Source organism: Pteronotus mesoamericanus, unplaced genomic scaffold (genome assembly GCF_021234165.1).
Source record: "Pteronotus mesoamericanus isolate MK-2021 breed Mesoamerican mustached bat unplaced genomic scaffold, CSHL_Meso_final contig_50, whole genome shotgun sequence".
NCBI classification, from domain to species: Eukaryota; Metazoa; Chordata; class Mammalia; order Chiroptera; family Mormoopidae; genus Pteronotus; species Pteronotus mesoamericanus.
The window spans coordinates 6,388,598-6,411,171 of NW_026555186.1; the positions used below are offsets into that span (position 1 = coordinate 6,388,598).

Here is a 22,574-nt window from a genome sequence, read left to right on the forward strand (position 1 = left end):
TACCCACCCTTTAAGACTTCTTAAAGGATTAATAGCTTGCATGACGCAAGCGCGGTGTAAGCAAAGAATGCCAGCTGTCATCATCTGCAGTCCCCAGACACACGGGACTCCCACTGAGGATAAGAAGGCTGTATCGGTAAATACACGGCTCTTGGTATAATTGATGCCAATGAATAATTTTATGAATTTTTCAAGTTGTATATATAATACCCTTCCTGGTTTTGTGTGTGCGAGTGGGATTTTCTTTTGGTTTTTTTTTCAAATCAGCCTCTTGATAGATTCACACCTCCCTTCCGCAGGTGGGCCTCAGGCGTGCATGAAACACGGGCACCTGTTTTTCCCCCTGAGGCTTGGAAAGCTCTGGGATGTCCTGTCGCACCTTCCTGTTTGTAGCCCCATCGCAGGTGCAGACAGTGCTCACTCCAGCCTGCGGGCGTCTTGCTAATTTGAAATGTCAGTTCCCCACAAACTGCAGCGAGCCCAGAAAGGGAGAAAATGATATATTTAAGCTTCTGGCTTAGACGTCCCATAGACTGTACACACCAACCAAATATTAGAAATGCCGGTGAGGAGAGAGTTTAAGCCACACGCATGTGCATTGCCAAAATTCTGGAAAGCCTGGGCGGTGGCACAGACACTTTCAATGGGATAGATGACGCTTAGGGAGGCTCTGTTTACAGGCGCCACTGCCCGGAGAACAGACACATGCATATTTACCCCTGCAGTCATTCCACGCGTGCTGAGCCCTGCGGTGTGCCAGGCTCCAGGGCCACCACAGTGAAAGAAACCAGCAGGCTCCTTTCATAGGGAATTTATAATTGGGAGGCAGGCAATAAACAGGCATTGCAGAGTTGAGGAGTGTATTAGTTTCCTGCGGCTGCTGTAACAAATCACCACAAAGCTGATGGCATAAAACAACAGAAATTTATCCTCCCACAGTTCTGGAGGCCAGAAGTCACAGTTCAGTTCACTGGGCTGAAATTAAGGTGTCCGCAGGGCACATCCCCTCCAGTGGCTTTTAGAGAAGAATCTGGTCCTTGCCTGCAGCTCCTGGTGGCTGCTGGCATCCCTTGGCCACGCGGCTGCAATTTGTGTCTCTGTCTTCCTGTCGCCTCTCCTTTTCTGTGTCTGCATCAAATCTCTCTTTGCCTCCATCTTACAGGGACATTTGGTGATGGTATTTCGGGCCCACCATGATAATCCCAGCTAATCTTATCTCAAGATCCTTAATTTAATCACACCTATTACCATAAAAAGTAATGAATACTTGTTCTGGGGATTACGGGATGGATATATTTGGGGGGTTGGCCATTATGCAGCCTGCTACAGGGATTCACAGGTGCTTTGAAGGAAAATTAAGTAAAAGGAAAGAGGGTGAGGGAAATGTCATTTTGGACAAGATGGTCAGGGAAGGTCCCCGTGAGGGGACAGAGTCACGTGTAAACAGAATGGAGCCCAGCAGCCTGGTGCTCCCTATGCATGTGTGCGCGTGACCCGCTGTGGACGTGCGCCCCCGTGTCCGGGTGGGCCCTCGTGCGCATCCCCCTCTTTCTGCTCAGGCCCTGCCTCCGTGCCTCCCTCTCTCCAGTGTCAGCCTCTCCCAACTTCTTTAAATATATTTAAGGTTTCCAACCATTAAAAAAAAAAATTAAACCATAAAAATCTGTCTTTATCCTCAAGCAGACCACATTTCTCCTCTCCTCGGTATTCAGGCTTCTTGAGAGAGTTACCTGAAAGCACCTTCCCCCCTTCCTGCTGCTGTCTACCAAAGCCATCTGTCCCCATCTCTGGCCACCTGTCTCCTCCCTCAGGGACCAAGGGGCCCCACTTCCTTCTGAGATCATTCTTTCGATGTGCATTGTCGCCCATCATGTGTCATCTCCTTGCAGAGTTCACCGAGGTCCGCACTGTCTCATTGCCCCAGCGCCAGGAAGCCCCGTCCAGCTCTCACCTGGGGCGGCCCCTCCTCTGCTCGCACCTTCGCCTTGTGTGACTGCCTTCAGCTCGCCTGCCTTCTTCCTTTCTGGTGTTCCCTTTGCAGCCCCCCGGGGGAAGGTCCCTGTCCCTCCTTATGAGTGAACCCCAAGCTCTGCCCAGCTGCCTGCCTCCTGACACCCTCTCTCTGCAGGGCCTGGGTGAGGACGTGGTCACTCTCTCGCACATGAGTGGTCTGCTCCTCCTGCCCCGTCAGCCTGTGTCCCCTGGGGGTGTTCTGTTGGTCCCCAGCTTGCCGCGATGAGCCTTGTCCGGGAGGGATCAGGTTGGAGGCTGCAGGAAGGAGGAGGGGGACTGAGAGATCTGTACACTTCAGACCCAGAACGGCGGCGAAGCAGGCGCCCTCCGCACCCCAAGCCGCCACAGCCCTTGAGACCAGGAGGACAATAGACGTTATCAAGGGAGGCCACTGTGGACCTCGAGGGGGAGCTATTGAGTCTTTAAAACCTTTTAGTCCCAAATCTTCGGACTTTCAGACCACGAGGGCCCCTGCCCTCAGGGAAGGGAAGCAAAAGGCGGCACAGCAATGAAGGAAGCCGACAGAAAAATCTGTGCTGCCTGGGTACTTCTCCGTGACACACTGAGGTGACTCCTTCCAGGGAGGCTCCGCTCGTCTCAAAGGACATATAGGTGTAGCCCATGGACACAGACAACAGTGTGGTGTAGGCCAGGGATGGGGCAAGGGCTGGGTGGAGGCAGGCGAAGGGGGACATCTGTAATAGTGTCCACAATAACAGAAATGCGGTTTATGCTGTTCACACGAGCAGAGGTGACCCAGCCTCACCTTCCTGTTGACCCCCCGCCCCCACGAGCTGTCACTCAGCCATGGGGACCAGGACAACCCAGACCTTACTCCAGCCGTGGTGCCAAACTGACCCTGTGTCTCCAAGAACAGCCTGTTTGAGGCTGAGTTTCTGCTGGGCAGCCCCGCCCCCAGGCCCCGAGACTGCCTTCTCGTTGTTCACATTACCCGGAAGAAAGTGGAAGAAAGTGGCTCTGTCGTGCATAGGGGAGGACAGAAAGGGCCAAAGGTAAATAAACCAAATTGAAAACTTTCTCCTCGGGCACTCCTGAGAGCATAGGGTGTACTAGACCCTTGGGGCACCTTTAGACATCCCAGAATATGGAGGGAGCCAGACTTCTGAGTCCCCAAGGCCAGGGTTGAAGCCCCGGCCCCTCCTTTTACCAACAGGGTGACCTGGAACAAGTCACACAGCCCTTCTAGTCCTTGGTGTCCTCCTTGGTAAGGGAGCAAACGATACTGCCACTCTCCCAGGACTTGTATGGTAATTAAATGAAATGACCTATGGGAAGCCCTTGTGTATAAAAATTGGTAAAAGTTAGTTCCTTCCCACTGACCCCCTGCCCTCCCTTCTCCCGTCTCTCCAAAGTTTCAGTTGTGCAGCATGCACTTTGTACGTCACAACGTACTGCAGATTTGAGAGGGTGACTAGTTAGTTAAGGGGAACTCGAAGGAGATTAAAGCAATTAAGACTGGTCTCCAAAATTCTACCTAAGCCCTCATGATAAAATGACAATACAAATCCACAGTGCATTCTTAAAACAGTTAGCAAATGAAGGAGCACGCCCTGATGTTAAGAGTAGATTCCAATTTTTTTTTTTTAAGATTTTATTGTGGTAAAATACACCTAACATAAAATGTAGCATCTGAACCACTTCCGAGGGCACAGGTCAGTATGTTCACATTGTTGTGCTGCTGTCCCCACCATCCATCGGCAGAACTCTTTTCAACTTGCAAAATTGAAACTCTAGACCCACTGAACGATACTTCCCGAACCCCCTGCCCCAGCCTCTAGCTCCAGCAAGTTTGTTTGACTCTTAAAAGTCAAGGAAAAGCAACAGCTAAACAGAACAAGGATGGGAACTTTCTAAATATTCTTCAAATCAGAGTAAGAATAGGAAAGAATTAAACATCCTGCAGAGACATGGAATGGGCAGAAATTTGACAACTGGGGCGCCCTCTGCAGGCTTGGTGCATGGCTCCCCCTGCTGTTTGAAGTGTGTTTTTGCTTTCAGTTAATATGTCTTCCTAAGAATTTAGCATCTTCTTAGGTCAGAAAGGAACATTGAGTGCTCTGAGTGTCTGTTTAGCAATTTCATTAAATCTAAATGATACTTGGAGCAATTTAGTTTTCATATTCTTTAAAAATAACTGATTTTAAAACTATATCTGAAAATGTTAACTTTTTACCGACAGATGTGCTATTACAGTGGTTCTGTCAACTCCCTTATGAAAGTATCCAGATAGATGTAAAACAGTAGTTATGATGGTCACGAGCCACATTGATAATATTAGGTACCACATGAACACTTTGTAATATCCTTATCCCAGCTCCCTGGCTTACCTGAAAACCAAGTTCGGTTTCTCTCAGTACTAGATGGAGTTTGTCTATTTCAGCCTGATAAAATTTTCACCTGTCTGACCTTACATAAAAAGCCCCTTGCACTTCCTCACTGTATATTATTGTAAGAATAATATATATTGTAACCCAATATATATTATGTTATATATTATATATTGCACACTACAATATATGTCGTATATTGTAATAATAATAACAGTCCTCCCTCAAAAGGGCTTCTCTCCCATCAGCCTCTCCTGTGATGCCCTGTGGTTTTCCTGCCCGCCCACAGGGTGGTTCCCCCGGCCCCCCATCAGGGGACAGGTCACCTGTGCAGGACAATAGCCCCACTCCCCTGGCCATTACGACAGGCTCACTCCCTGTCACCCTCTACAATGCTGCTCCCAGAAAGTGGGCCCATTGGCCATTTTCACACATTATGTGAGCTTTGGGCATTTGCACTGTAGTAAAATGGCTTTTTTTCCCTTGAAAGTTGGGACTCACCCTGGTTCTAAGAGTCATCCTAATGGAATGCTGTGTCATTCCACTGGGATGTGGTGACTTCCAGTGGACTCGCTGCCAGCATTCGGACGGCTCTGAGAAATGACCCCAGCTAGTCCAGCGGCAAGTGCAAGTGAGAAACCGTGGAGAGGACAGACCGTAGGTCCCCAGAGGGCAGCCGCCGCTCAGGTCGCATCGCTCCCTCCCCGTGCTTGTCCACACTGGCCCCTCAGCAGCCCTGTGAGCACTAACGGCAGATACCCCAGACTCACCACCTCTCACCTCCCGGTGGCCCAAGGCCGCATCCCCTGGACTGCATGCTTCTCGCGGGCCCCCGCAGTCCCTTCTCACACAGCCTGCTTGCGTGGCCACCTGATCACGTCTCTCCTCTGCCCACAGTCCCCCAGGGCTCCCATCCCTCTGGGAGCAAAAGCAGGAGTCATGACCACGGCCCACAAAACCCACAGTGAACGTCCCCACCCCACACATGTACAGCCAGTAAGTACAATTTAATGCTGAGAATCAAAAGGCCGAATGGCGCTCCTTGGGTCTGCATCAGCTCTCTCTGAAAACTCCAGCAAGACAGGCGTGTGTGTTATCTGCCAGTGCCCTTCCTTGTTTGGGCCCTCCCACCCCCAAGTAAATCAAATGAGCGCGTCTTCCACGTGGAGCAGCATGGGACCCCGTTTCCCACAGTGCTGGCTCTGAACACCCAGCTGTGAGCCCCTCCCTCTGAATCGAGACTTCTCACATCGCTGTCATAAGCAGGTGTTAAGATTGACAGATACCGGGGTCCTTGTTGTTTTAAAATGTTTTTCTGATAAAGAAAAAGGAATACACACTCTATGTGGAAAACAGGGGAAAGTACGAAGAAAAAAATAAAATCAGTCCTAATCTCACCACCCATAGATGGCTCCCCTGTCAGCATTTTATTAGGGCCCCGGGAAACCTTTTACAATACTGACAGAAAGAGCGATCAGTCACACTCCCTGTGCCCCACGCGGCAGGAACATCGGTGCAGCTTGTGGGGCCGCAGACACACTGGTGGTCTGGCCATTCGAGATGCCTAAGGAGCTGGCACCAGAATGTAAATCAACTTACTCACCAAGCCCACAGACCAGAGGCAAGCTGTAACCACCTCTTTGCATGCGGTATTGTTGGGGGTTAACCACTGGTTTACCCAGTGGAGACTTAAACCCAGTGAAGGGGCTGTCGAACCTTTCTTTCTAAGTAAAAGCTCCAAATAAAAAACAATGCCCAGGGCCAGCTATTTTCATTCAAAACAGCTGCATGTCTTTTACCTCTTCTAATTGCAGGGGACCAGAATCTGTGACTTACTACTAATCCTGACTGTTCTGGGTAATGGCGACAGCTTTGGGAGTTCTGGAAACTAAGTCAAAACCAGCACTCCTGGCAATGTTCCTTGTGGAATGGAATCCCCTCAGGGCATGCAGAATGGCTGTCCCCCGGGGCCGGGTTGCTGTATGCTCTGAGTTCAAATGCTGACTGCGACAACTGGCTTCTTCCACCCCAGCCCCAAATATTGGTGAAAGAGACTGGGATTGTCCCTGGGCAGGTCAAAGACTGACTGTGGGTGAGGAAACAGGTCTTGGAAAAGATGCCCCTTCTGTGGTTCTGGTCACATGGGCTCAGGCTGTAACATCTTAGACCAGGGCTATCATTTCTATAAGGCTTAGGGCTTCCTTCTTCCTTACCACACACTAATACTATTTGGGGATCTTAATCTATGGTAAAAATTTGTCATAACTCAGCTCATCGTTATAGGGGTTTAGAAATGAAAGATTAAATACTGCCCCCAATCTGAAACAACTACATAAATGTAAAGCCTGCTTTGAACAGGTTGCTTTTAAGGAAAATATTAAACTCCTCATTGATCTGCCCATTAGAAATCTGACCATGGCACGTCCACTAACCAGAAACTGCATGTTAGGGCCGCCATTACAATGGCTGCAGCCCAGCGCGGGGTTAGTTTCCAAGGAGGCAAATACAAGGAAAGGAAAGAGAACGCCAGGGATGGTGAAGGCAGGAGGTGAGGAGTGGGCTGTACAAGAGATGAAGCTCTGACGAAATACAAGGAAGTGTTTCAAAGATCAAAGTAGAAATTTTATGGTCAGTGCCTGGTCCGCCGAAAAAGAAGCACAGTCTATCAAAAGAGTGAATCGTAAGTCTCCTCCTCCTCTTCCTGCTCTTCCTTCCTCCTTTCCCCTCCTTCTTAATAACCTTTTTATTTTAGAATGAGTTTAGATTTACAGACACACCGTGGAAATAGCACAGAGTTCCCACACACCCTTCACCCCTCACTCACACTTTGCTTGGCTGGGGCTCCCCTGTCACAGCTAAGGAACCAGCATGGGTACATGACTATGAACTAAACTTCACAGTTTGTTTCACTAGCTTTTTCCTCACGTGCTTTTCCTGTTCTAGGTTCCCATCCATGTCACCATCTTGTCTCCTCAGCCTCCTCTGGTCTGCGAGTTTCTCAGACTTCGCTTGTTTTCGAGGCTTTACCAGTTTGAAGGAATGCCGGTTAGGTGCTGTGTAGAATGTGCCTCAGGCTGGGTTTGTCTGAGGCTGTTCTCAGGTTAGATGGGGCTTTGGGTTTGCAGGAGGAAAACCACCTGGGTAGAGTGCCAGTCACCTTACATCTCGTCAAGAGTACATACTGTGAGCAGGCCTTGTCACTGCTGGCATCGACCTTGATCAGCTGGCCGAGACCCTGTTTGCCAGGGCTCTCCACTGTGAAGCCACTCTTTGCCCTTCCCACCTGTCCTCTCCCCGCGGGGGTTACCGTGGTCGGCCCACACTTCTGGATGGGGAGGTATAGCTATGCTTCATCTCCTTGTGAGGAGAGAATCTTTATAAATTCGTTGAAATTCTGTGCAAGAGATCTGTCCCTGTTTATTTATATCAATGTTGGCTCATGGGTATTTACTGTATACTGTGGGTCATAATTCAATACTACATTATTTATTTTGTTGCTTAAACTGTTCCAGCTTTGCCCATTGGGACCACTTTCTGCTGGGCTCTGTGTTCTTTGACCTATTACTCCAGGCTGATCGTCTTGTCTATTTCCAGCCCTACTCCTAGAGTGAGCCGTGTCTCCAAGGAGCCTTGGTTCCTTTTATCGCAGAATAAATAGAAAAACCAAGATCTGGGCACTGAGTGGGTGGTTCTATTTTGCTGGCTGCTTCCTAGTGAGATAGTATTGACAGCAAGCTCTGCAGCAGAAAATCCACCCCTGCAGCTGCTCTAAGGAACAAATCATGTTCATTGTCAGTAGTTTATTAGGTTTGTGTTCTGGTTTGGAAAACTCAACATCGTTAGGCTCTGCAAATATTTGAGGAACACAGCATGTCATGGTCAACTGGAAGGGCATGTTCAAAGTCAATGCTACGCTAGATGAACTCATTAGAATGATGCTTTCCTGAAATATCCTTTGTTAGGTTAACTTCTAAAGCTTGTTTTCTGAAACAGACTGGTTACATTTGGTCTGATTATTATGCTAGGGCTCAGCCCTTTTCTTAGGGAAAGTTGGCCTGCAGGTAGGTATTGTACCATACCTATTTCTATGTTGCATGTCTTTTTTCCTGGGCAATACAAGAAATAGTACTTTTTTAGGAACTTGCTGGAAGGTAAGGAGCATTTGCATATTGGAAGCATGGCAAAGGCAAAGGGTGAATTCAGAGACCTCAGGAAGAGATAGAAAGGAACCTTGGATACCATACATTGTGGCATTTGTTCCCTTTAAATAATTGCCTGTGATTGCTCAAGCCCCAGACCAGACTGACAGCTTTCAGTTATGTTGTTCCGGAAGTTACCTAAGGTCTGGGTGTGCGTGGCTGAAAACTCTGAATTGCACCTCAGTGGTACGTGGCCTTGATAGGGACATCTAGGGCATGCTTGGCTCAGACAGGTACCAGAAAGAGAACAGAGTGGTATAGTAGTGCCAGGTTATATCACACTGCGGAATTTTAGAAATGGAATGTCGAAACCATCAAACCTTACCATTTTGTTTCCAGGGGGCCAGAACTGTGGTCACCAGCCCAGGTTACTGGATATTTATGTAAACATCTCAATTGATCTGGGTGTGCTCACTACGGTTGTGTCCTCAAATTGGACTCCCTCCCCCAAAAGTTACCGGTGTGTCCTCTGAGGCTGTAAGAAGCCTCTGGGTGAACATATCCATGCAGAAAGTCCAGAGGGACATTGCCTGGCTTTGCCACGGGCGCCTGCTGCACCATCCTCTGTGACAGGCAATGACCCCCTCCTTTCCCCTTGGTTTGCCATAACCTAAAAGCCACTTGACAGTGATTTTGCACAGCACAGAGAGACTGCAACAGGAGACACTATCTCACACTCAGAGGATCACTGGCTACGCAGGACGTCCAACAGGACAGCGATGGTCCGGAAGCTCTCATCTTCATCAGAGCATGGCCCATAGGGGTCTCACTTCAACCACTGAGGAAACGCAGGACAACTTGCCCTCTGTGGGTCCGGAGGCACAGATCAAGTCCAGATGGGGGGCGGGGCTCACTTATCTTAACCTTTACAGCTTCACTGCTATGGAAAATATTTGTCAGGGAGGTGAATTGTGTCCCCCTGCTGCGCTCAGTGTCATTTTGAAGTTGTGATATGAAATCACCACCATAGATGGGCTGTAGGTGTGAGCGATACCACACTGGTTCATCCTGGCAGCTTTGCCGTGAGAAAAAAGATGGCAGGGCCGCTTGTGCGGGCCACCAGGTAATAACGCCTCTGAGCTCTGAGCAGCTACATCTAAGGAAGTGTTTCCCTTCATGTCAAAGATGGGCTGCAAGTACTGGCAGCAGGCAATAGGGTTAAATGAGAGCAGGTCTGTCTTTTTTTGAAAACCAGTGGGATACTCTTCCCAGACGCTGGAAGATAACATGATAGAATAAAAGCTCCATGGCATTTATAAAGTGAAATGTATATAAATGAAAACAAATGTATCTGAAAATTTTTTAATAGAGAATCTTAAATGCAGCAAGAAAAAAGCAGTTAGGGAAGGGAGGGAGGGAGGGAGGGAGGGAGGGAGGGCCTCCTTGGTATTTTTAAAAAAGTACTTCAGCATGACATAGAAAATAGGACCAGCCTAATTCCATGAAACTTCATTCACCCAAAGCCTAAAGGTGTTATAGTATAAAATTAAGGTGGTCTGTTTTTGTACAACTATAATTCATTTTATAATGCATTCACTTTCGTTTTGGAGGATAATCACTCACTCAGATCATAGAAAGGGAGAAAATTGTTGGGCGGAACTGGCATGATTTTAGCTCCACTTTCTCCTGTCCATCGAAGGTTCCTTTTTCTCGAGACAGTTCAGTCAGGCCCCCACCTCCCCTCTGTTTTCCAGAGTTCCTGACTCCGGGTCTGTGGTCTCTCATTCTCTGAACTGGACCTTTCCCAGTTCTATAATTTCCCAGGCCTGTAATTAACCTAAGCATCACTATTTCCTGTTCATTAGCTGTGCTGACTCCATGCGGCTCTGCATCCACCCAGATCCTTTTGGGTCACTTTTTATTATTTAGCAAAAGCTGTAAAAAGTACATTACTAAGCATTTCACCCTGAACGGCACACTGCTTGGCAGTCTAGTTCCGCCTTCCGTGAGAGCACGGTGGTCTCCTTCACTGGCCTGGTCACCCACTCAGATGCGTCCACATCTGCCCCAGGTGTGGCAGGTGGGCCGGGGCCCATGTCAGCAGGTGAGAACAAGCAGGGTGACGGCAGCACGAGGACAGGTGCGCCCGCCGCCTGCCTGGGCAGGGTGCCCCCACGCGGAGCGTCCCGGGATTGCAGAGCGCCTGGCATTCTCCTCTCACTCGTTTGTGCCATTTCCTTACAACTTTGCTGATCATCTTTCCCCCCAGCTCTGTTTTGTGATGTTCTGGACCCCAAACGTTTCCGAGAAAATTTTGATAGACATCATTGGCGTGGACTTCGCCTTCGCAGAGCTCTGTGTCATTCCTTTGCGAATCTTCTCCTTCTTCCCGATTCCAGGTAAAGGAAAACAGCACAAAAGAAAAATTCCTATTTACCCTCATGCCTGATTCAATCTTCTTTCATTGGAATGTTTGCAATCATGTCCCAAACAAAAATGGAAATGTTCACAGTGGATTAGAAAGAGGTAAAGACGTTATCAAGTCAGATGAAAGTTCAAGAAACAAATCAAACCAGGATAATTTGTTTCTTAAAGGACGCGGTTGCAAACACAGTAAAAAGGAGGTAGACCGGAAGAGAGATTGTGAGAAATTCGGGGGCTGTAGAACTGTTCCACGTCCTGATTGTAGGGGTGCTGACGTGGATCTAGGCCTGTGTTAAAGTCTTAAAACTGTACATTAAAAAGTTGATTTTTTAGGTATGTTAACTTAAGAAGTAAAGTGAGGGGAAAGAGCCCATAGGAAGCAGGACAAGGGCCCCGGGGAGTCAGGACTGGGAGGAAGAGCTTTGTATTCTATTCCCTTTAGTACCAAAGGTATGTTATTACCTGTTAAAATTTTTATTGCCCCAAAATTCCACCTCAGTCATCGAACTGAGAAGCCAAAATCTAGAGAGCTACGATAAGGTTAAGAAATGGGCTGTGGGGTTGGTTGAGGCCAGAACCAACAGGGCATCTGGGAGCCCCTTGCTGTTCTCGACCCGGCCACAAGCTGCCCCCACTCTTAGCGGCCAAACATTCTTGGAGGCTGGGGTTCTCGGATGTCACCTTGTCGGCTGTGCAGAAATGGAGGAATGGAAGACCGAGGCCATTTGTTGGGGCGGAGGGGAGACAGGACACTGGGGAGCCAAGCTTTGGAAGGTGACGCCCCCTAGAGGTGGCTGCGCTAAATGGTGATTAAAGCGCAGTCTTGACTCAAGGAGGGGCTGGAGGTGCTGACGAACTCCAGCTAGACTCAGGTGGGACTCACCATTATCCCCTCTGGCCTAGACTTCCTCACCGGTCATCCTCAGGGCTTGCCGACAGCCATCAGCTTCCACCCATCTTTGCAACCTCCTGGGTTTAGGCCAACCGGATTAGCATTCCACCTGTGTGCCCTCACCTTTGCACTTGGCCTAAGCCAAATGTATGTCTGTGCCTCTTAAATACAACCCTCCACGCTGGGGCTGGCGCACGGTTAGACCAGGGACACAGCAGGTCTTTCTCCCCACATATCGGGGACACTGGGTTTTACCCCAGCGACGAGCACTTCCTTCCCCCTTCACAAGGTCTTTGCCACCCCACACGGGACGTAGACTGAGGCCTCACGCTTCCTTAAACCCCCTCCAGTTCCAGATCAGATGGAAACAGTTGGGGCACTTCTTGCTGACAACAGTGTCTGTTTCCTCCAAAACCAAATTGAGCCAGTCCACACCTGTCGCTGGGGCCCCTCCCTGGCCCTCAGGCTGGGCGCCCTGCCGTCCCACAGCTCACCTCTGGAGGGGGAGACCGGTGAGGTCTCTGTGAAACAGCGACCATCAGAACGGCAGGGAACTGCCAGGCGAAGGAGGAAGGGAGGTGACTGAGGTCCAAGTGGTCACGGACGGCTGGGAGGAAGTCAGGGAAGTGGACAAGGGCTGCCCCCTTTCCTCCTGACGCCTGTCTCCACACCACCCTGACTGTCACCGTCAGCGGGGAAGCCCGGGCTGCTGGTCCAGCCTTTCTCTTCACTCAGAATCAAACCTCATCACCGCCAAGTTCTTTTCTCTAAGTTTTCTCTTCTCGAGAGGAAGGATCAGAGCTTGACACTGGGGGTCGGGGGGATGGGGCTCGGGGGTGGCAGGAGTGGACAGGACTGTCCTGGAAGCAGGCATGGCGCCCCTGGAAGATGGCAGTCGCCCTGGCGGGAGGGCGCTGCCTGCAGCCCCCTTGGCGAGCTGTCTGGGCCTGAGCGCTGTGATGAGGCAGGAGCCCAGGTAGGGAGGGGGCTGCCTCCCGCTCAGAGGCAGGGATCAGGAGCCTGGCGGGAAGGCGTGGTGACACCCAGCGTAGTAGCAGCAAGGTCAGGGTCCCAGATGTGCAGCCCGGAGGCTGGAAGCTAACAGCCCAGGACCCAGAGGAGCAGGTCGTCCCTGACGAGTCCTTTGCTCTCTCCGCAGTCACTGTGAGGGCCCATTTCACCGGGTGGCTGATGACACTGAAGAAGACCTTCGTCCTGGCCCCCAGCTCCGTGCTGCGGATCATTGTCCTCATCACCAGCCTCGTGGTCCTGCCCTACCTCGGGTAAGTCTCCAGGGGTTTGGAGCCGTGGGTCCTCCTGCCACCTAAGTACTCTGCCTAGAGGTTTACGTCAACTTTCTTAGGCGAAGTCCCCAAGCGTATCTAGAAGTAGAAATGTAGAGTCACTTTGTGTTCTCTGCCTGGGCACTAGATGGGAGGCTGTTGAAATCCATTCTAGAAAAGTGCTTTCAAGGTTGGGCCTGTACACAGTATTCATTGAGCACCTACCACGCCCCTGGAGCAGGGGCGTTCCTCAGTCCCTCCAGCTCGGACACCGCACTGTGCAGAGAGGAGGGGCGGGAGGAGCTGCTGGCTCACCAGTGATGGGGATGCAGCCCAGGTACCAACGGAGGCTGGGCCGAGGCCTGCTGGGCCGTGGGAGACGACTCTGCCCGGCGCTCCAGGACCCCTCCCCACGCAGACGCACCTTTCCTGGATTTCCGCTGGATTTCCACTCTCTACGTACCTCAGCACAGGTTTAACAAACTAATGGCCTGCGCATTCTCATCCCCAGGGTACACGGAGCCACCCTGGGCGTGGGCTCCCTCCTCGCGGGGTTTGTGGGAGAATCCACCATGGTCGCCATAGCCGCGTTGTACGTCTATCGGAAACAGGTGAGACATGGTGACTGACACGCACCTGCGTGACTGGGAAGCCTCCTCCCAGGTGCAGGAAGACTCGGGTGGCTCCCTGAGGGCCCACGGTGGTGGTGACACCTCACATTCATCCTGTACCTCAGCTGGGCCCACACTGCCCTCCATGACTTCGGGGCCTCTGCACGTGAGCAGCCCTCACAGCAACGTGGCTCAGCCCTCAGTCGGGTTTGATAACCGGGGTGCCTTCGCACATGATTATGTGGGGCGCTCCTCACACTGGCCTTGCTTCAGAAGGCAGTCGTACTTCGCAGGAGGGACAACTAAAAAATATAGGTCCTGCATTCTGCTGTCACCTCTAGAGAATTAATAAATGTAGAAGGGAAATGATGGTTTTGGCCACGGAAGAAAACCCTGAAAAGGTGATTCCCTGGCAACCAAGTCCCCTGAGTTTATAAGTCGCTATAAACTCGGACTTGACCACGAAGGGATGACCAACCGAGGAAAAGCCGGGTGCCCGGGATGCCTTCGCCCACTCTGCCCCTACACAGCCTGTCCTCTTCAAGCCCAGCTCCCACCCCGCCACAGGGAGTCCCTCCCAAACCCCAATGCACGCACGCACACACGCACACACATTTACGTTAGCACGTAATTAGTTTACCCTGTAGGGGTATCTAATTATTTGGGAGTATATGTCTTTCCTTTCTAAGATTATGAATAATCAGGGAGCAGGCACCCCATCTTACATTATTCATTCAACAGAGAAGGGACGAGATTAACCAGGGAGTGAATGGAGGTGGAGAAGAGAAGGGGTCCAGGGGTATACCTCTGGGGGATACCACTGTGGGCCCCCCCAGCAATGGCAGCCAGGTGGTGACAGCTGAAATTGGCGGAGATTTGGACCTAACCAAGGTTGGTGTTTTGCCTGGCAAATATGATTAAAGACAAGAGGGGCAAGGAAGTGGTTACAATTATTGAGCATTTCATTTAAGCTGCTGGAAGAGGGGAGAGGGGACAAGAAGGTCTGGGGGTCGTGGGGGCAGGGCCCTGGAGGGCGGGGCCAGACAGTGGTGGCAGGTGGACACTGGTGTCCCTGGAGTTGGCCTGTGGGTGGCGCTGAAGGTGTTGGTAGCGGCAGGCTCTGCAGTGAGCTGGTGCGCTGCGGAGGTGGCGCTGGGGAACCTGACCCCCCAAGAGGAAGGTCAAGGCCGGTTACTGCCAGGCGGGCACCAAGGCCGTGCAGCCACCTGGCATTAGGACAGGCCACAAGCAGGGTGGGGGAGAACCACAGCAAACCCAGGGCTGGCCGGAGGGAGGTCGGTAACATCAGGCCCCACGCTCGTCCCAAGGAAAAAGGGTCTGCACCTCCGGGAGGGGAGGGTGGGGGAGCGCAGCCCCTACTGGAGAGGGCGGCAGGATGTCCTCGGGTAGAGGCAGGTCTCTGCCAGCTGACGGGCGTTCTAGAGGGCGCTGGGGAGAGTCTCTGGGACGGGGTCCCCCAAAGTGCCCAGCACAGTGCCAGGCACCCAGCCAGCGCCCAAGTCACCAAACTGAAAGGCGGGAGCGGAACAAAGATGCGGCCTCCGTGAGGTCACCCCAGCCATTAACCCATTAATAAGATCTGAGTCTGAGACCTGGTGGCCTCCCCGCCCCCTCCTCCCCCGACTCTCGGCTCTGCTGCGATGTGTCCCTGTCACTGCCCACGCTTACGTGCCTTCTTTGGTCTAGAAAAAGAAGACAGAGAACGAGTCAGCCGTGGACGGGGAGGACTCGGCCATGACGGACATACCTCCAGCAGAGGAGGGGACAGACGTTGTGGAAATGAGAGAGGAGAATGAATAAGGCCTGGGACACGGTGCTGCGGGGATGGTCGAGATGACACTTTTCCGCCTCATCTCCTCTCCCACCGAGTTTTGTTCCCTTTTGGTTTTGGTAATGAAAGAGGCCTTGATTAAGGTTTCCTATAAACTCCCTGGCATACTGGGTATGCTCACACACAGGCAGGGACCTGGGGAATGGTCTTCGCTGTTGCTGTGTAAAAACCAACAAAACAGTTGACTTCACGCCCCCGCTTCATGAAAACCCAAAAGATGTAGCTGCCTCTAGTCCGAGTTGCCTCCCCTCCCCCTCGGACAGTCTCCACTCGGAACCAAAGGACTGCGGCTCTGCCATCCAACGCCCCGTGGCCACCGCTGCCCAGCAGGCCCCACATAGCACCCTGTCCCTTTGCATCTCTCTTAAGAATCAGCAGGTTACAACTTGGTTTTCTGTGATTGGCCTCGCAGTCACATGGCTGTGCAGAGAGAGGTAACCCAGGTGGCCTTCCACTATGGAGTCATCAACTGTCCACTGCACAGGTGCAGAGGGTTGGCCCGGAGGGGCCCTTCACACTGAAGAAGGGGTGTGTGAACACGCTGGGCAGCTGGATGGGAATAACCGCCTGTGGGAAAGTGTGAGCTGCCACAGGAGCAGCCAGCTGACAGCATCCAATGCTCGCATTTCACCTGGCCCTCCCCTGGATGCGAGTGAGCTCCCACGTCGTGCCTCGCCTTGTACATACCCCGCTAACTGCTAACTTGAACGCCGCCGCCGTCACAAAGCGCATCTCCAGATTTCAGCTTCCTTCCGCATGGCTTCCCCTGAAGGCTTGTTCTTCACTCACCTTCCTGAAGATGGCACTAGAGCAAGGGAAATGGAGCATTCTAACTCTGCGTTTTAGTTTTTACAGTGAACTGAAGCTTTAAGTCATAATCTCATTCTAATGCCAGGTTGCCGTATTGTAACTTTTGAAGTAGATGTAATACCTGGTTCAGCCATTCTTAGTCAAACCGTGCAGTACAGGTAATTCCACGTGTATACCCCTCTCCCGCCACAGGATAAAGCAAGACATTTTATAAACAATATCAAAGTCACTATGTGATATTCCCTGAGATGACACATTTGAAATCCATTTAGTGCAGTATATTTTTCTAAGTTTTGGAAAGCGGGTTTTTTCTTTAAAAAAAAAAAATACTGACACAGTTCAGTAAATTTGATTTCGTCAAAATTCCTAGACTGAAAGAACCTAGACACAAAAAATATTTTAAAGATATAAATATATACTGTATATGTTATGTAATTTATTTTAGGCTATAATACATTTCCTATTTTCTCATTTTCAATAAAATGTCTCTAATACAATACGGTGATTGCTTGTGTGTCAACATACGTGCAGTTGAAACGTATTGTATCTATGAACATTGTCTCTTATTTGTAGCAGTTTTACAAAGCCTGTCATTTGTACATAAATATAGGGATCAGTAAATAACAAGAGATCTATTTTTCATCATGGGTAACGGGTGTAAATGGGTCAGCCAGTATAGACACTGGTGAGGATGGAAGTAGATGCTGGAAGAGCAAAAAAGACTAAAGGAAAAGACAAGGCTTTTTGTATTTATTGTTTTCAGTGCTGTGTGATCCTGTTGTTTCTCAAGGAAAAAAGAATGTAAGAGCATAAAGCCAGCCATGAACATCACAGGGTTGAATTCAGACTTCCGGACACCCAGTGGCCCTTGGGGTGCCCACCGCAAAGACAAACCCCCTGTAGACAGGAGCGCTGAAAATTAGGACGCATAGCTTCAGGGTGGTTTCAGGGAAGACCTGAGAAGGTAGGAAATAGATCTAATTTTATCAGCTTTTTTTTTAAGTACATGGCTAGAGAATTAAACAGTATTTTTTAACATGGTTGATTATTTTATCAGTGGGGTTAGAGTTTAAAGACAACATTGAATAAACTAATTCCCTCTAAATCGGGCAGATCAGCTAGAGACTCCTTTGGCAACTAGTACATATCATAACTTCAGACGCCCCTTCAGCGACAGATTCACAGAGTAGGATATTTTAGTAGAATTTTGGAGACACAGGAAGCAACCCCCAGCCCATGGCGATGGAGCTGTGACTGAAGGATGGGTCCAAGCCCTTTGGCCTTGAAGCACATGACCTCCCACAGTTCCTTCACTTGGGCTGCTGAAGTCCCAGCCTATCAAACACATACTTAACTCCTAAAGCAAAACCCATTCCGGGCAGGTTCTCCGGCATCTGTTCTGACCACCACGCACGGTGAAGGCAGTCAAACCAGAGAAGTGCAGGCACGTCTTCCGACTTTTCGGAGTGAGGGGCACACTTTTGACTTTGCTGACCAAAGAAACGTTCGCCCAACAGGTTTTTTTTAATTGCACATTGCTCTAATGATAGATACCTTAGAAAGGCATGATACCCATGAGGCTGTCATGCCAGGGGCCATGAAAAAGCCAGGTGTGACTTTCTCAATGTACAGTGATTGCTTGAGTCAAACAGAATCTGAAGCAGTTTTAATGTGAATGCTGAGAAGTGAGTCTGGGCAGTTCGAAGCTGTCTCTCTGGAGGGAGGGTTTCCTCTGCACAAGCCCAGGTCAGAGCAGCTCCTGCTGGGGCCTCCCTGCTCCTCTGAGGGGCATGTGCAGGGTTATTCTAAACACATAGCTGTGTGTGCGCTGCCCCCAGTTAGCAGGACCTCGGTGGCCCTGGACATCAGTGAGACGCCCGAGAACAGAGCAGAAAGAACCCGGCGAGGCTGGTTCTTTCCAGGAAAAGCCCTCCTAAGGCGGGGCCTGCAGGATGTGTGACTCAGGGCACGTCAAGGGGTTTGAGCGTTGGTGGGAACCCCCTCACCTGTTCGCAATTCTTTAATTTGAGCACAGAAAGCCATGGTTTACATCATCACGCAAAAGCCAGGTGCACCCCCCCACTGCCTGCGTTGGGCTCACCTAGTCCCAAAGGTCCTCCCCTCCTGTTTGGTGCATTTTGTGTTGTTTCAGCACCAGCAGGTGGTTTGGCTTTGGAAACGTCCAAGGGTGACCGATACCTTCAGAATCAGAATCTTTTAGAGGTGGGTTAGGATATATTGGATAGGGCTAAGTCAAGTTTCGCTCTCTTAAAGACACTTTTTTCACTACTTGAGTCTCCCAACAAACAGACGTGAGAGGGGCGGGGGCCGGAGGCCTGCGGTGAGAGGGGCTCACCCTCCACCCTAGTCTAGCTGCCCCGGCTGAATGTTCTCTGCCCCCCTGGGTGCCTCCCAGCCAGAGCCAGCTCTGTGATCCTCCCGAGCAGCCTTTTCTGGATCTCTCTCGGAGCTGGGAGTCATTCCGTCCCCAAATCTCAGAAAAGTTATTCAAGGTGTCTTAGAGTAAGAAGTGAAAAAAGTGAAAAGCTCCTTCTAATTGTTCTGCATTGGGGTCTTTTCTATGGCAAGGAAGGGGGGGGGGGTATAACTTTTTATGTACCCTTAGTTTCTAGAAACAATGATTTAAAGATTCAGTAGTTCTGATTGGATTTTTTTTTATTGTTTTTACTCCAAGCTGAAGTGTGAGAATGAGAACCTGTGTGACAAATAGGAAGTATGTATCCTGTGATAATTAAATTACATGCCCTTGAGAAATATTTTCTTGTATTTATAAACCTTTCTACTCCAGTAACCCTCCTAGTAGACCAGTGCCCAGGACTGCACACGCCAGGGTGCCTAACTGGCCTGGTTTCTGGCCTCTCACTGCAAGTGAGCTGACCTCTAAACTTAGGATGAAGGCTCCAAAGTAATGCACAGTCCAGGAAAAGGGGTCTTCTGTGATCCACATCCTGCCCATTTTTTTTTGTAATGTAAATTGCAATGGGCATGGCTTTCCAAGACACAGGGATTTGTAAGTATTGAGACGCCTGCTTTGCACGTGCAGCCGATTTCCCAAAACCAGCCGCTCCCGCTGGCCGCCTTCTGTAGTCGGCACCCTCACAAAGCGCAGTCTTCACAAGAAGAATGAACCATAGAAAAGCGTTGAAGCAACATGTTTGGTAAACACGCATGATGTTTCTGTGTGGTTGAGTCCCTATTTCTGTCATTTGCTGCAGCAAAACAGCACAAGATTCATCAGCTAACCTGACCACACAGAAAACAGGATGTAGAGCAACTGTGAGGACAGGTGCACCAAAGCCCTGCTGCCTGCCCTCGCAGAGGCTGGCCGTCTGAAATCAATGGCGTGGTGTTCCAAATGAGAGTTGTATTATGGAATCAAAATAATCCCACTTCAAAGTCAGAAAAGGAAAGACATGCAATTTGCTGTCCAATCTCAACAGGGAAAATTATTGCAGAGGAATGGTGAGATGTAGTTTTAAGTTGACTTCGTTTGCCTCTGCAGCAGGAAGGTTAAAACTATTAGCCATTGTGGTCAATCCGCTAAGAAGGGCACCAAACGTGGGCCTTCTAAGTCTTTTTAATTACGTTTGCCAAGTCCAAATGGTTCCAAAAGAATCTTTTCTCTGCTTCATATGTAATCAATCAACCCAGGTCTCAAAAGATTGCATAAGACATACGCACTTTTATAGACAGCAGTCAGCCCCACATAGATTCAGCACGTTTCTTACAGGGTACCTCTTTTTAAGTTAGGGAACCTAAAGTGCACTTTGCTAACAAAACTCGACATTGGCTTCCACAGCCCGTGTAAAACAAAAGCGCACAAGAGCTAGGAGCCTGTTTTCTCTCCAGAACTATACCTGGTTTCAGGTTAAAGAAGGAGGGAGGTACAGGCAGACCAGCCAAAAACAGTTGTGCTGTTCACTGTCTGGCTTCGTGGAAATTCAGTGGCATGCCGAAATTGGTCATTACTCTGAGATTTAGACGTAGATGGCTCCCAGCCCTGAACCAGGGACAAGAATGGTGCCTTTGGAGTTGGGAAACGTTACAACCAGGAGGATTCTGGTACCTGAAGTGTGGGGCTGTGAACGGGGGGGACCCACAATATGGATGAACCTGCTACTGAAGGTGAAGTTCAAACCACCACGGTCTAACAAAGGAGGTACAGGGTACACATGCACGCCACTCACTCAGCACCCACAGCATGGACCAGTCACCACGAAGCAGGCCTTACTCCAGGCCACACCCACAAGGCCTGTGGCGCAAATACACAGCTCCTTGTATCTACGATCTATAGCTGGAATGACCAAGGAGCTAGTTGTAGAGCTTCAGAAATCTTGACAGAGCCACACGTGGAAGTCTGCTCAAGCCGACACTCATTCGTTTAAGGAATGCTTCCATGCTGGAGGCCATGGGCTCCTAGCATACCTTCCACATCACTCACACCTCTCTGGCCTCGCGGTGGCCACCTGTCCAATGAGAGAGAGGCTTGGGCCACCCTTACTCAGGCTCCTTCCTGGGCCAACGTTCTATATTTGATCTGGGCTGTAGAACATGGTACAGGATCCTGCAATGGAAAAATAAAATTACCTCATTCTTCATTTCAGACCTGGTCATCAGCAGTGATCTAAGAATTTTTACAATAAAATTAAGTCTACTGGGAGTCATTCTACATGTGCTTGTCTGTCAGTTTACAGGCTTTTCAGTTTCACAGAAAAACTGGTTTTAATTTAAACGGTTGAAACCAATCACGTTAAAATATTTGTGCAACCTTTGATTAAAATTGACTGCAGAGTTCAATAAAAAATACATGTTGCATTTAAGCAAGTACTGTGTGTGTATCTAACAGATGTAAGTTTTTGCATTGTTAAGAGCCTTTATCCTTTTCTTTTTTTAATTTTTGGGGGGTTTGTGCTCATCTATTGTTAAGTAGATTTCATACTCTAATTTTAGTTTAAGTAAAGCTTCGACAGTTGGCATACAATTGAGATTGCTTTTAACTTCATTTTCTTATTCTAACCATTAGTCTGTTTACATACCCCAAACCACATGGTTGCTGACTACAATTTTTTTTTTTCTGGTCAATGAACAGGAGATCATAAAATTTCACCCTTCACCTTGGTAACTGAAACAAACCACTGGGATAATTCTCTAAACTACTGATCTTACTTAAATATGACCTTTTTCTTCAAATTTTACTCTGTATTAAAATGAATTTGTACTTCCCATTACTACAGTAATATTGAAAGTACTACTCGGAAGACTGACTTCTCTACACCCTTTTAAAAAGGGATGCCACGTGTAGCCAGGTGATAGGAAAGCCAGAAGAGCAGAACCCGAAAGCCACTCCTGCCCACATCGGAAAGACTGTCCTTATCAGTCTTTATGTGAAAGGCATGACTCTTTTTAAAAATGTAATGCCTTAACCTCAAAGAATCTTGGCTCTCATTTTTTTTTTTTGAACTTCCTATGGGAGATTCCATGGAGGTGTTTGAACCTCCGTGTAACCAAAAGCCTTCTCTGACTTAAGATGGCCTGTTTTCTTCTGAGCTGTGTAATTACATCTTTCAGTTAAAATCCCAGGTCTCAGCTCTCTCTCTCCGATCCTCTTCTTTGACTGCCTCCAGTACTACCATGGTTTTGAATTCTGAGAGGCATCTGTCTTTCCGCCCATGGCTCTTCAGATTTGGCATGTCTTCCTGTCCAGCTGTAACATCAGGCAGGGGAGTGTGCTGGCCTCAAATCACGCATTCTCCCCACAGCAGTGTGGCCACCAGGGCAAACCTGCGCCCTTCCCACGCCCCCTCCTGACAGTCCAGATGACTCATCCACCCAGAAACCCACTCTGTGACACCCCCACCCCTACCAGTGGGGTCCCACTAGCCCCCACCTGTTCCCCCTCCTGGTATCTCTCCCTTCATCCCTCCTCTGCATCCTCTTTAGTCCCACCGGCTCCGCTCAGGGACTCCTGGTGCTTTGAATCCAAAGTCTAACACAGAATGAACAAATACAATAATTATCATTAAACTTGACAGTGTGCCACACACCTAAGTCCTTCCAACTCATTCATGTAAAAAAACTGTCTTGCTCTGAGGGCACCGGGCTGAGGAGCCCTGGCTGTGGTCGCCGGCTCCGGTCGCCCCCAGCCCCTGGGCCGTTAGGACAGAAGCTGCCAAGTTCGTGC

The 22,574-nt window shown here is 49.6% G+C and overlaps 1 protein-coding gene across 2 annotated transcripts in view; it reads left to right on the plus strand.

Moving 5' to 3' along the window:
* ANKH (ANKH inorganic pyrophosphate transport regulator) overlaps positions 1 to 18,016 on the plus strand; it is a 117,577-nt gene extending 99,561 nt beyond the window's left edge. The window contains exons 9-13 of one of the 2 annotated variants that reach the window (XM_054578317.1): positions 10,770 to 10,899; positions 12,976 to 13,099; positions 13,611 to 13,710; positions 14,452 to 14,601; positions 15,418 to 18,016. In XM_054578317.1, coding sequence (XP_054434292.1) covers positions 10,770 to 10,899; positions 12,976 to 13,099; positions 13,611 to 13,710; positions 14,452 to 14,601; positions 15,418 to 15,531 — 618 coding nt within the window. In that variant the 3' untranslated portion in view covers positions 15,532 to 18,016. The remainder of the gene's footprint in view (positions 1 to 10,769; positions 10,900 to 12,975; positions 13,100 to 13,610; positions 13,711 to 14,451; positions 14,602 to 15,417) is intronic. The other variant, XM_054578318.1, reaches the window with a different exon arrangement.
* The last annotated feature ends 4,558 nt before the right edge of the window (positions 18,017 to 22,574 follow it).